Source organism: Malaclemys terrapin, chromosome 4, assembly GCF_027887155.1.
Source record: "Malaclemys terrapin pileata isolate rMalTer1 chromosome 4, rMalTer1.hap1, whole genome shotgun sequence".
NCBI lineage: Eukaryota > Metazoa > Chordata > Testudines > Emydidae > Malaclemys > Malaclemys terrapin.
In genome coordinates this window covers 133207159-133220081 of record NC_071508.1, presented here as the reverse complement: position 1 = coordinate 133220081, position 12923 = coordinate 133207159, and the positions used below count along the sequence as shown (strand labels likewise).

General features: G+C 43.7%; 1 protein-coding gene across 4 annotated transcripts in view; it reads right to left on the bottom strand.

The window, feature by feature from the left end:
- The window catches only part of MARK3 (microtubule affinity regulating kinase 3), a 120370-nt gene that overhangs the window by 73976 nt on the left and 33471 nt on the right, over window positions 1-12923 (bottom strand). For all 4 annotated transcript variants that reach the window (XM_054025108.1, XM_054025109.1, XM_054025110.1 and 1 more), the window contains one exon: window positions 2514-2562. In XM_054025108.1, coding sequence (XP_053881083.1) covers window positions 2514-2562 — 49 coding nt within the window. The remainder of the gene's footprint in view (window positions 1-2513; window positions 2563-12923) is intronic.

The following is a 12923-nucleotide window of genomic DNA, read 5'->3' as shown; positions in this document are numbered from 1 at the left end:
GTCTATGCAGCCAATGAAATGCCCTTACATTAAAACACTTATCTCCCTATCACCACTTTAAGTGGGCTCCATGATGCAGAACCTTCATTAGACTCATACACCATCACTTTAACTTTTTAAAAACAAACTGTTACTACCTTTCCATAACTGTTGTTCCTTGAGATATGTTGCACGTCCATTCCACTGTAGCCGTGTGCGTGCTCCAGTGCACAGCTAGGGAGTTTTTCCCTTAACAGTTCCCATCAAGGTGGCATGAGTGCCCTCAAGTGCCTTGCATGCAAGCATAAAAGGCCAAGCTGCCCACCGCCCCTCAGTTCCTTACTAGAGAGAGGGGAAGGAGGATGGGTCATGGAAATGGACACGTGCAACACATCTTGAAGAACAACAGTTACGGAAAGGTTAGTAACCTTTTTCTTAGAGTGATTGCACATGTCCATTCCACTGCACGTGACTCACAAGCAGCTCCAATTGGAGGTGGGTTCGGAAACTATTTGAACAGGAACCAAAGGACCATTCGTCCAAATTTAGCATTGTCTTTAGATTGCCGATAGTGTAGTGAGAGGCAAACATGTGACATGATATCCACGTTGCCTCTTTCCCAATGTCTAATATGGGCATGTTGGCAAAAAATACTGCTGAGGCTGCTTGGGACCTAGTCAAATGACTCAACAATCTCTCTGGCAGCTTCATGTTACAAACACAAATGGGTATCCATTATGAATTCCTTTGTGTGGAAACAGGACTACCCTTCATTCTGTCCACAAGCGCAACAAACAACTGAGACAAAGATCTGAAAGGTTTAGTCTGATCTGAATAAAACGCTAAAGCTCTTCTAGTGTCCAGAGGGTGCAATCTCTCCTTATGTTTGTTATCATGAGGCTTTAGGAAAAAGATTAGTAAGAAAAAAATGGTTACTCACCTTCTTGTAACTATTGTTCTTCAAGATGTATTCTTCATGTCCATTCCAATCAAGTGTGTGTGTGTGCGCGCACACATGTACGGAAGATTTTTCCCATAGCAGCATCCATCTGGTCGGTCCGGGCGCCCCCTGGAGTTGCACCTTCATGGAGCTCAATATTGATCCCTGCTGACCCGCCACCCCCTCAGTTCCTTCTTGCCAGCTACTCTGACAGAGGGGAAGGAGGCTGGATATTGGAATGAACATGAACAACACACCTCAAAGAACAACAGTTTCGAGAAGGTAACTGTTTTTTCTTCGAGTGCTTATTCATGTCGATTCCAATCAGGTGACTCACAAGCCCAAGTTTAGGTGGTGGGGTGGGAGTCTTCCACTGATTGGAGCACTGCTCTATCATCTCTGGCCTGCTGGGTAATCGCATAGTGTGTGGCGAAAGTATGGATGGAGGACCACATTGCTGCCCTGCAGATTTCCTGAGTGGGAACCTGAGCCAGGAACACTGTTGATGAAGCCTGTGCCCTGGTGAAGTGCGCAGTGATTGGAGATGCAGGAACACCTGCCAGGTTGTAGCACTCACGAATACAGGATGCTATCCATGACGAGATGTATTGTGATGACACAGCCTGACCTTTCATTCTGTCCGTCACTGACACGAATAACTGGACTGATTTTCTGAACGGTTTTGTTCTCTCGACGTAAAAGGCTAGTGCCCTGCGGACATCCAGAGAGTGGAGCCTTTGCTCCCTGCCATTGGAATGAGGCTTAGGGTAGAATACCAGGAGAAAGATGTCCTGGTTAATGTGAAACTGACACAACCTTTGGGAGGAAAGCAAGTATGTGGCTCTCAGAGGGTTTTCTGCTGCCAAGGAGGACCTGTCTAACCTGGACTGAACAGGAAATCTCTATCAGGTTCAACCATGGAGCTTCCATGCTGTGAGGTGAAGTGACTCGAGGTTCCGATGTTGAAGACGACCGTGATCTTGTGTCAGAAGGTCCCGAAAGAGCGGCAGGGTGATCAGGGCTTCCACAGACATGTCTAGGAGAGATGTGTATCAGTGCTGACGGGGCCAGGCTGGTGCTATCAATATGATATGAGCTAGTTCTCTCCAGATCTTGTGAACGATTGGTATGATCGGAAAGGCGTATAGGAGAGAACCTCCCCAATGGAGGAGAAATGCGTCCGTGCTGGAGCTTGCGCTATAATTTTGGAAGGAGCAGAACTGCTGGCACTTCCTGTTGTGTCGCCTGGCGAATAAGTCTATCTGGGAAAAGCCCCAGCTCTGGAAGATTGAAATCGTGACGTCTGGGTGAATGGACCACTCCTGGCTGTGAAACCACCTGCTGAGGTGGTCCGCCAGCTTGTTCTGTACCCTGGGGAGGTACAGCTCTTTATGCCTGCCTGTGGTATGAGAGGCAGCAATGGGTGCTCATGCTGCCTCACCAGATATCACTAAGGGAAAAAACTCTCTGACAACTGTGCACTGGAGCTCACGCACACCAAAAGCAAAATGGACATGTGCAATCACTCCAAAAACAAGCAGTCTTCTAAAAAGATAGTTACACAGAACCAACATGTTAGGAAAACATGAAATACCTATATTTGGATGATTTAAAATCTTCATTATTCTTACTTCTCTGAAAAGCTGAAATAAAAAAGATAATAGGAAATCAAATAAACTAGTGACAAAAAAAACAATTACCATTCATTCCTTTCTAAGAAGCTGATTATTTTGTTCTATAGCTAATGTTTAGAGTTCTATACCTAATCCTAATAAATGATAGAGTAAATGTGAGAAACACAGGAATATTATATATTTCACTTTCAAATGGACCAAATAAGCTTTTTGCAGACAAGAGGAGTAAAATGCCAGCTCTAAAAAAATGTTCTTCTAAAGGGACACTGGATTCTTCAAGAGATAAATGAAGGCTTTAATCTCTAGGTAATTGGTTCTGATCCAGTTCACTTTAATAAGTTTCATTAAAAGGTTACATTTATTCTTTATGAAGGTCATACTTACCGCAGCATTTCATATTCCAAATACTGGCAATACCATGGTGTATTAAAGGATTTTATTTTAAGATAGCTCTCGGACGATTTAGCAGTCACTATTTGCTAGTCACAATCAAGTTACTGGTCAACATTAACTGTTTACATCACAAAAAGCACAATTTTTTAATAATACTGCCAACAAGCAAGCACTAATCAGGTAGGGCAACTAAAATGATTAGAGGTTTGGAGAGGGTCCCATATGAGGAGAGATTAAAGAGGCTAGGACTTTTGAGCTTGGAAAAGAGGAGACTAAGGGGGGGGATAGGATAGAGGTATATAAAACTATGAGTGATGTGGAGAAAGTAGATAAGGAAAAGTTATTTACTTATTCCCATAATACAAGAACTAGGGGTCACCAAATGAAATTAATAGGCAGCAGGTTTAAAACAAATAAAAGGAAGTTTTTCTTCACACAGCGCAGAGTCAACTCGTGGAACTCCTTACCTGAGGAGGTTGTGAAGGCTAGGACTATAACAGCATTTAAAAGAGAACTGGATAAATTCATGGAGATTAAGTCCACTAATGGCGATTAGCCATGATGGGTAAGGAATGGTGTCCCTAGACTCTGTTTGTTAGAGGGTGGAGATGGATGGCAGGAGCGAGATCACTTGATCATTACCTGTTAGGTTCACTCCCTCTGGGGCACCTGGCATTGGCCACTGTCAGTAGACAGGATACTGGGCTAGATGGACCTTTGGTCTGACCCAGTACGGCCGTTCTTATGAAAGGTGAGAGAGAATCTCCCTCTTGGCCCTAGAGGAAGGTCCCTCCAAGTAAGAATTGAGGCACAGTTGCAGGGATTCATGATGATATTTGCTTTGTCATGGCCTATGCTGTATTTGTTCTGTGGCTAGACAGCCAACTTTGGCCTCTGGGATGTCAATCCAATACCTTTCATGAACACTACATTTACTTAGCAAAATGAATGACAGAAAACAAAATCCATAGCATCTCCCTTCAATTATGACAAGTAGGGTATTATTTGGTCATGAATTACAGGCAATGGCTCACCTCTAGAGTCATTCTGATTAAATAAAATGTCCTTTTTGTTTCATTTTCATGAGTAGAGAGGACCTTAATTAGATCTCAGAGGGGTATGCAGGGTTAGGATGGGTCAACTGCCTGCCAGTTCCATTGTGGGGAGAGGCATACAAACCACGCCTCCACATAATGGGACTATTAAATGGAAATTCCACAAGTGGTAACTTTGTTACCTATATGAGGAAGAGTCTATATGGGAAATGGGAAGCTATGTGGCCCTTCTTATAAAAGAATATTTTTAGAAGTTGTATAATGTTCAAATTTGACACCCTATATAAACACTGTGTTAGGCTAGGGTTTTTTTTTTTTTTTTTTTAGTATCAAAATAAGAATCAGTCTCAATTTTCTGATATGTAGCCAAGATAACAAATTACACTAAGGCAAAGTCTTATTGATGTATAGTTTTCTTAAATTAAAAAAGGCAAAGTTCTCCTTTCTCTTCTCTCTGCACTTTGTGCACTTATTTTCTGTTACACTGAAAAACTGACATGAAGGTCATGTTATTTTAATATGTAGTACTGCCTTCAAAAACTTGAATTATGAATGCCATAAACATTCTCATTTCTTCTAACAGACAACCTAAATATAAGATAGACATCACCATGAGAACACTGAAATACAAATGCTATTGTATGTATATTCCCTTTTATTTTGCAAATGCCCATTCTCAGGAGGCTTGTGAGAAGGGGACACAAGAAATCATCTTTTTAGGCAGTGAAGTATGTTGTAATCAGTTGCAAACTGTTCACATCCTCTCACATCATCCCAAGGCTCCAGATGGTTGGCATTCTCAAGTCTTGATTATTTTGTGAAAGCTGCTCTGGCTTGACAAGAAAGGAAGCAATCAAGTGGGGTTTGTTTGGTTTTTTTTTTTAAATCTAACCCTAGCCTTACAGCTACACTAGTGAATTAAAAGGCTATGGTATGCTCAATAAAGAAAGATCTAAATGGAAAACATACTACATTACAAAATGGACAAAACTAAGTAACCGCTCCATGCCTACAGAATCCTGCAGACTAAGTCAGAGATAACAAGAATGGATGAAAATAAGAACATAGTAGTGCTACTGCAAGTTTCCTTCAACTCACATCTATCCACACATTCTAAAAAATTAATATCTTCCCTTTCTAAATGTGTCCTGAAATCTGCAGGGTGTAGCAGCTGCAGCTATGACTCAATGGGTATTAAAATAATTTACATTAAAAAAAGGTTAGGGTGTGAGAAACAAAAATAAGAGGCAACAAAACCGAGGAAAAGAAAATCCTTTGTACCATTCCTGTTGAATGGCACAAACATCTTTGAGCATGAATAATCCTAATTGTGCATAACCGGGTGTTTCACCACTGATGAAGTAGACCGAGGAGAAAGAAATAAGAGTGGCAGACACAACAGCAACTATGCTAAGATATGAGAGAACTAGGTTTGTTTGTTAATCAAATGTGGTAACACATCAATGTGTTCACCTTTGCTAATTTAAGGAATGTGCATTCTTGGATAGAGGGGAAGAACTAAGCAAAATTGTTACTGGAGGGACTGAGCAGAAGAAGCCATCAGGCAAGAGAAGTGTACACAGACTCTCTATCATGCCCCAGAGTGCTCACAGGCCCCCACAATAACCTGGAAAACAAGACACTGAGAATCAAACTACTTCTACTAAGCCTGAGCTTATTTACATAGCAGAATAAAATGGTGCTAGCATTAGGTATTTTAAAAGCTTCAGTGAAAAATGACTAAAAACCCATGTGATCCTTACTGTGAAAACAAGAGGTAACAAAAGCGGCAACAAAAAATTAAGATTACGATCACTAATTCAGCCAGCCTAAAAAAGCACACCCTTACAGTCTTGACACAAAGAAAAATAGTTCAGGAGGATGTGGGCTTTTGTGAACTTTCCTAAAGTCAGTTTAAGTTTTAAGTCTATATTTGGACACTGGAGGGTTGGCTAGCGATCAGAAAAGGGGGCTGGAGTTCTGGTTCTATCTGTAACCAGGAACTGATTCATTGTGGGAGACACTGTTAGTTATTTGTATTGTGGCAGTGCTTAGGAGCCCCAATCAGAGACCAGAACCACACTGTGCTAAGCACTATACAAACTTCAATTCCATCACTGTCCCAAAGAACTCGCAATCCAAGTATAAGACAAGTGGTTACAACAAACAGGCAGGACGTTTCTAGACCCTGACACTTATCCTTTAGGTATGGACCTTAGATAAAACTGTCACAGAAAGGACACTGTTTAAATTAACTGTTTCGTAAAATGCTTTGAAGTCCTTAAAGGAAAGGGTCTGTAAGTGCCAAATATCTACACACTGTTCTTCAGCCATCATATATTTGGACACTTAACTTAAAAAAATAAATTAATAAGTGATTTGCACTATAGTATGATAATTATTTTTCCTACTAAGACATTTGAAACACACAAAATGAAAACTGATTAATGTATTTTTCCAGAATGACTTAGCAATTTTATTTATGTCAAGTTCCTCATTAGGAAGGAATTTTCAGTACAGTACCTAGTTATAAATCATATAAATCGTTGCATTTATAATGTACACAAGATACACTGTATCTTGGTTAAAATAAAGTGAATTTCTGTACTACAGAAACTCTTTCAAAAAATTACATGTTATATTTTGGGGGGCAAGAGATGGCCTTTAGAAAAATTTGATTAATCTAAAAATACTAGCAGGGAAAATGCTACAAGAACAGGGAAGTACAGTATTCAAGTCAATTTAAAATATGCAGTGGCCTTATCAAAGTAATTAGGCTCTAGAAAATAAGTTGTCTTTACACAAATCAATCTCAAGTGTCCCTAGGGAAAAAAAAATACATTTGGGATGAGAGATGGATATAGAGAGGAAACTAGTAGACTGGAAGGTGCCAGCATCACCATCACTGGCTCTGCTACCTAAAGATGACTCATATACAGCTGTAGTGTCAGTGCTTAGCTACTATGTACCATTCTCATCACCACCAAATATTTTATCTGTTTCTAAGGTTCCTAGGCTGAGACAGCTTCCACCTTAGCAAACTGCACTGCACATCTTTGTTGCTGATACAGAGCAGGCTATAAACTCTGCTACACAACCCTGATGCTGAAAGATTAACTTCAAACAATATGCAGCAAACTTTTGAAACATCTATCCCCCTTTAAACATGCAGCTGCATGCATGTGTGGATGACTAGGTACATGTCTAACTGGTTCTCTGTATGCACAAATTGTACTCATGTTGGGCATGTGTGTTTTCCACAATTACACTTCTACCCCAAGTTTTTGAAAAGGGATTGCAAGAAATCCATGATCAAGCAAAGATGATAACTTAAGAGTAAATCATCATTCCATCACATCACTCTCTTAAAACATGGGATATTCACCAAAAACAACAGGTTAGCAGTTTCATCTCTTTAATGTTAATCTCATCTACATCCCAATATTTTGACACTATTCTACCAGACTCTCCTTTAAGAAATAACAGGTCATTTGATCTTCAGATACTAAGGAAATGGGTGGCAATTTCCAAAAATCTAAATCTAATCCAAACTACTAAAACCAGCTACACAACTGAACGGTAAATATAAAAAAATAAAATGAAAGGGAGAACCATGAAGCCATAACAATGGTTTGAAATTGAGAAGGAATAGGCTGAAAACTGGAAAAGGATCAATGAGTACATATTTCTAACCTTGGGTTTTGCTGGTTTGTTAAATCCTGAGACCTGCAAAGTGTTTGCTTTCTGCGTAGTGGCTACTAATTCATGGCAAGTCAAGGTACAAGCTCCAGATAGTGTATTTCAAAGATCTCTACTAAGATATGGATATTGTTTCTCCTTAGCTGCTCCATGCCTCTCCCTTTTCTCTGGCCATCCCTTTACCACTCACAAAAGAGCTGCTCTGAACCTCCCTGATTACCTGTCACTATCTCTCTCTTTGTCTTTCCATCTCTCCCCCAATTCTTCCAAAGTGCTCTGAGGCATTGGCTACACTTGCAGATGTACAGCGCTGTGAGTTAAACCTGACTTCATGCTGCTGAGTAGGGAAAGCGCTGCAGTCTGTCCACACTGACAGCTGCCCAGCGCACTGTCTTGGCCACATTTGCAGCAATTGCAGCGCTATTGGGAGCGGTGCATTATGGGCAGGTATCCAACAGAGCACCTTTTCCCATTCTGGCACCGTGGGTTGTGGGAAGGGGGAATGGGTGCGGGGGATTCTGGGTCCTGTCCCAATGCCCCGTGATGCATCGCTTCGCATCCCAGAAATCCCTTTGTTTCCGTCCACCTTTGGCACCATCTTTCAACGGTTTCTGTGCAGCACGATCTGTCTGCAGGAAATGGAGTCCGAACTGCTGAGGCATATGCTGACGAGTCTTGCCAGCACGTCACGTTTGGCTGTCAAACTATTCCTTAAGATCCAAAGTGACAGTGAGAGTGAGGGTGAGGAGTACGACATGAAATTGTTTGTGGCATTCACGGACATGCTCAGCACTGTGGAATGCCGCTTTTGGGCTCGGGAAACAAGCACCAAGTGGTGGGATCACATCGTCATGGAAGTCTGGGATGACGAGCAGTGGCTGCAGAACTTTCGGATGAGAAAAGCCACTTTCATGGGACTGTGTGAGGAGCTTGCCCCCACCCTGCGGCGCAAGGACACGAGATTGAGAGCTGCCCTGCCAGTGGAGAAGTGGGTGGCTATTGCAATCTGGAAGCTGGCAACTTCAGACAGCCACCGGTCGGTCGCAAACCAGTTTGGAGTGGGAAAGTCGACCGTTGGAATTGTGTTGATGCAAGTTTGCAAGGCCATTAATCGCGTCCTACTCAGAAGAACCGTGACTCTGGGTAACGTGCAGGAAATAGTGGATGGCTTTGCACAAATGGGGTTCCCTAACTGTGGAGGGGCGATAGATGGGACACATTCCTATTCTGGCACCACCCCACCTAGGATCCGAGTACGTTAATTGAAGGGGTATTTCTCTATGGTTCTCCAGGTGCTTGTGGATCACCGCGGGCGTTTCATTGACATTAACACAGGCTGGCCCGGAAAGGTGCATGACGCACGCATCTTTCGGAACACTTGGCTGTTCAGGAAGATGCAGGCCGGGACTTTTTTCCCAGAGCAGAAGATCATGGTAGGGGAAGTTGAAATGCCCATTGTGATCCTTGGAGATCCCATTTACCCATTAATGCCGTGGCTCATGAAACCCTACACAGGGAGCCTTGACAGCAGCAAGGAATGGTTCAACTACAGGCTGAGCCGGTGCCGAATGACTGTGGAGTGTGCCTTTGGCCATTTAAAGGGCCGCTGGCGATCTCTGTATGGGAAGCTGGACTTGGCCAAAAACAGCATCCCCACGGTTATAGCCGTGTGCTGTGCCCTCCATAATATTTGTGAAGGGAAGGGTGAAAGCTTCACTCAGGCATGGACCTCCGAGGTTCAACACCTGGAGGCTGAATTTGCACAGCCAGAGAGCAGGGCTATTACAGGGGCCCAGCGCGGGGCTGCAAGGATTAGGGATGCTCTGAGTGAGCAATTTGAGGCTGAAAACCAGCAGTGATATCCGGTGCCCTGCACGGGAGCGAAGTGCAGTAGTTCCAATCTTTAGGAATCAGGGTCTGCTAAGCAGACAAGCAGACTTGCAGTGCCAGTTTATTTCCTGGGCTAAGGAGTCTTACTTTATGCAATAATAAAGAATGTTTTCAAAGCCAAAGAATTCATTTATTGAAAAGAAAAAATATTTATTTATTGAAAAGAAACAAGGGGGTGGAGTGGGGAACAGTACAATCACAGATTCGCATATGTCCTGTCTGGTATGCTGTGCAGTGAGTGCTGTACTTCAGGACAGCTATACTGCATGGTGATGGGAGTTGAGTGCAGAGGGTAAGGGTCGTGGTTTTCAGGGCTGGGTGGTGAAGATACTGGTGTTGGAGGCAGCGGATGGCGTGAAGAACACGGAAGTTGGGGAAAGTGGGTTGGAGGTGACAGTGGGGCACAACGGAAAGAGTTTTGGGACAAGGGCTGTAGGGGGGGGTGGCATTTGCGTTACTGTTCCTCTTTCTGCATGGCTACCAACTCCTGGATAGCATCTGCTTGGTGCTCCAGGATGCTTATGAGCCTATCAGTGCTTTGTGCCAGTGCGCGGTGCTTTGCCGCCGGTGCGCTGCGTTTTCCTGGTGGATCCTTTCTCTCTCCCTCCAGTTCTGTGCTTTCTCATTCTCTTTAATAGATTGCCGCATAACTTCTTGCAGCATGTCTTCTCTGTTTTTTCGCGGTCTCTTCTTAAGTCTTTGCAGTCTCTGAGCAGGCGATAAGAGGGACGGCTGAGGTCTCAAGGTTGATGCAGCTGTATAGGCAAAATGCAACATTTAACAGAGGCAGCATTCTTTATACCAGACAGAGTAATGATTTCCCCCCCCCCCGCACTTAAGGAGTAGAAAACACATAGGGTCCCGTCCGAAACAGAGCACACATATCCCACGGGAGCCTCAAAATGGTGAATAAGGGGGACTGATTGTTTCAGGCTGCACTGTCCTCTGGGTTTCTGTGCCTTGGGGAGAGCCAACAGCTTCAGGGGGCACCTACACTGAACACTGTCCCAACATTTTCCACAGGAGTTCGTCCTGGACGATATCTCGCTGCTGAGGGTGACCTGGGAAGCAAGGGAGGGTCTTCTACTGCAATGCGGCTTCCGCCCTGGCCCATATGCAGCTTGCCTGTGTGCAGCAATGGTCCCCCCACCCCTCGTGGTACAGTGGCGCGGACATGTTAGCCTGGCTGGGACAAGGACCACGGTGGCTCTTCCGATAAACCTGCACAAGCGCATTGCACATGTTCTGGATGAGACATTCAAGGAGATTACCGAGGCCGATTACCATGATGTGATAAACCATATCAATGCACTATTCCGCATCTAGGCATGCATGCCTCACCCTCCTCTCCCAAAGAGCCCGCACCGAAACAATTCCTTCCCCCCCCCCCCCAAAAAAAAACCCCCACAAAAACGCTTACCGGGAACCTGCTCTTCTGTTTGTCCTCCACCAAGTACCGGCCGCTGCGATTGGCTACCTTCCTCCTGGCTCGAGAAGAGCTCCTGGCTGCATGGCTCCAGGGATTCTGGGGTGTGTCCATCCGGCCCACTACCATCACTCCCGTTTTCCTCCTCCTTCTCCTCCCTCCCCCACACTGGCTCTTAAGTGTCCATGGTGGTGCTCGGATTGGAGGTGGGGTTAACCCCAAGTACACATCCAGCTCTCTGTAGAATCGGCAGGTCGCGGGGGGAGCACCCGAGCGGCCGTTTGCGTCGCGGGCTTTGCGGTAGGCACTCCGCAGCTCCTTCACTTTAATCCTGCACTGCAGGGTGTCCCGGTCATGGCCCTTTTCCATCATGTCCTTTGATACCTTCCCGAAGGTATCGTAATTCCTACGGCTGGAGCGCAGCTGGAACTGTACAGCTTCCTCCCCCCAAACACTGATGTGATTCAGCAACTCGCCATTGCTCCATGCTGGGGCTCGCTTGGCGCGTGGAGGCATGGTCACCTGGAAAGATTCGCTGATAGCACTCCATGCCACGCAGGGCTGAGCAAACAGGAAGGGGATTTTTAAAATTCCCGGGGAATGTAAAGGGCGGGTCACATGGTTGGTTACCTGAGGCCAGGGCAGTAGAGTTTGAACTGATGACCAGAGTGGCTAGAACAGGCATTGTGGGATACTGCCGAATAATTCTGGAGGCCATTCACAGGGCATTGGGCGGCCACACTGGCGACACAGCGGCAGCGCAATACTTGCTATTCCTCTCGGAGAGGTGGAGTACATGCAACACTGCAACCACAGAGATACAGCGCTGCAAATGCCTTGCCAGTGTGGACGGGGAGTGAGTTACAGCGCTGGGGGAGCCTTTACAGCGCTGTAACTCGCAAGTGTAGCCAAGGCCTGAGTAACTAACAAATCACTTGACTTTCATGTGTAGATTTCCAACAATGCAGTAACCGCTCTTATTTAAAGTGACATACACTTTCATGACAATATTTAAAAACTTCAGTGTAAAACTCATAGCATTAAATACAGAATATGAATAAAGCCAATATACATATAATTACAAATTGCATCACAAATGTTCTAATGCATATTTATACATTTTTGCATTTTTCTCCACTTCCACTGAAGCTCCCAAAAAAGTGGACTGTGGTGGTTGTTTTTGTGATGTTGTGTTTTGCTTTTTACTTAAAATTGAATAAAACTATTTTACAGAGGCTAAAGAGCCATGAGATGATGACTTTCAGCCATAGTTTACCTGAGCCAATTTGAACAAAATAACTTACAAATGAAACACTCCATCTCTTAATTTGTTGAGCCATCTAGTCCCCAAAAACTTGTGTGTTTTCCCTATTTGCTTGTGTGCCATTAATTTAGATAAGAGCACCTATGCATAAGGTTTTACTATTTGTATAAATCTGAATAAGTATCTATGTTATCTAGTTATTTAGCTTGATTTCACATAAAACAAATTCCTGATATTATATCTTACCCAAATAGGGTAAATCCATACATTTTTATTAAAGTACATACAAAAAAGCCTTTGGCTATCAGTGTTTTAGTCAAGAAAGTGCCTAACAGGTGTGCCCCCTGTGTACAACTCTAGGTCGTATCTGTGTACTTAGTGACAAAAGTAGCATTTATCACTTATTCTTGCTAGCATAGATGAGCCAATATGCTTTCTCTCCTCCAACTTCACTCATCAAAAGAATTATATTTCAATTTGTAGAATCTTTTTTGCTGGTGATTATGTATGAGGCATAGACACGGTTTGACTTTTAGCCCACAGACAAACTTTGCAGTTGTAAATTTAACAAAGCGACTATTGAAGTGACTGAGACAAAACAGATGCTCATGGATGCCATTTTTACTGAGTTGGACCACATGTG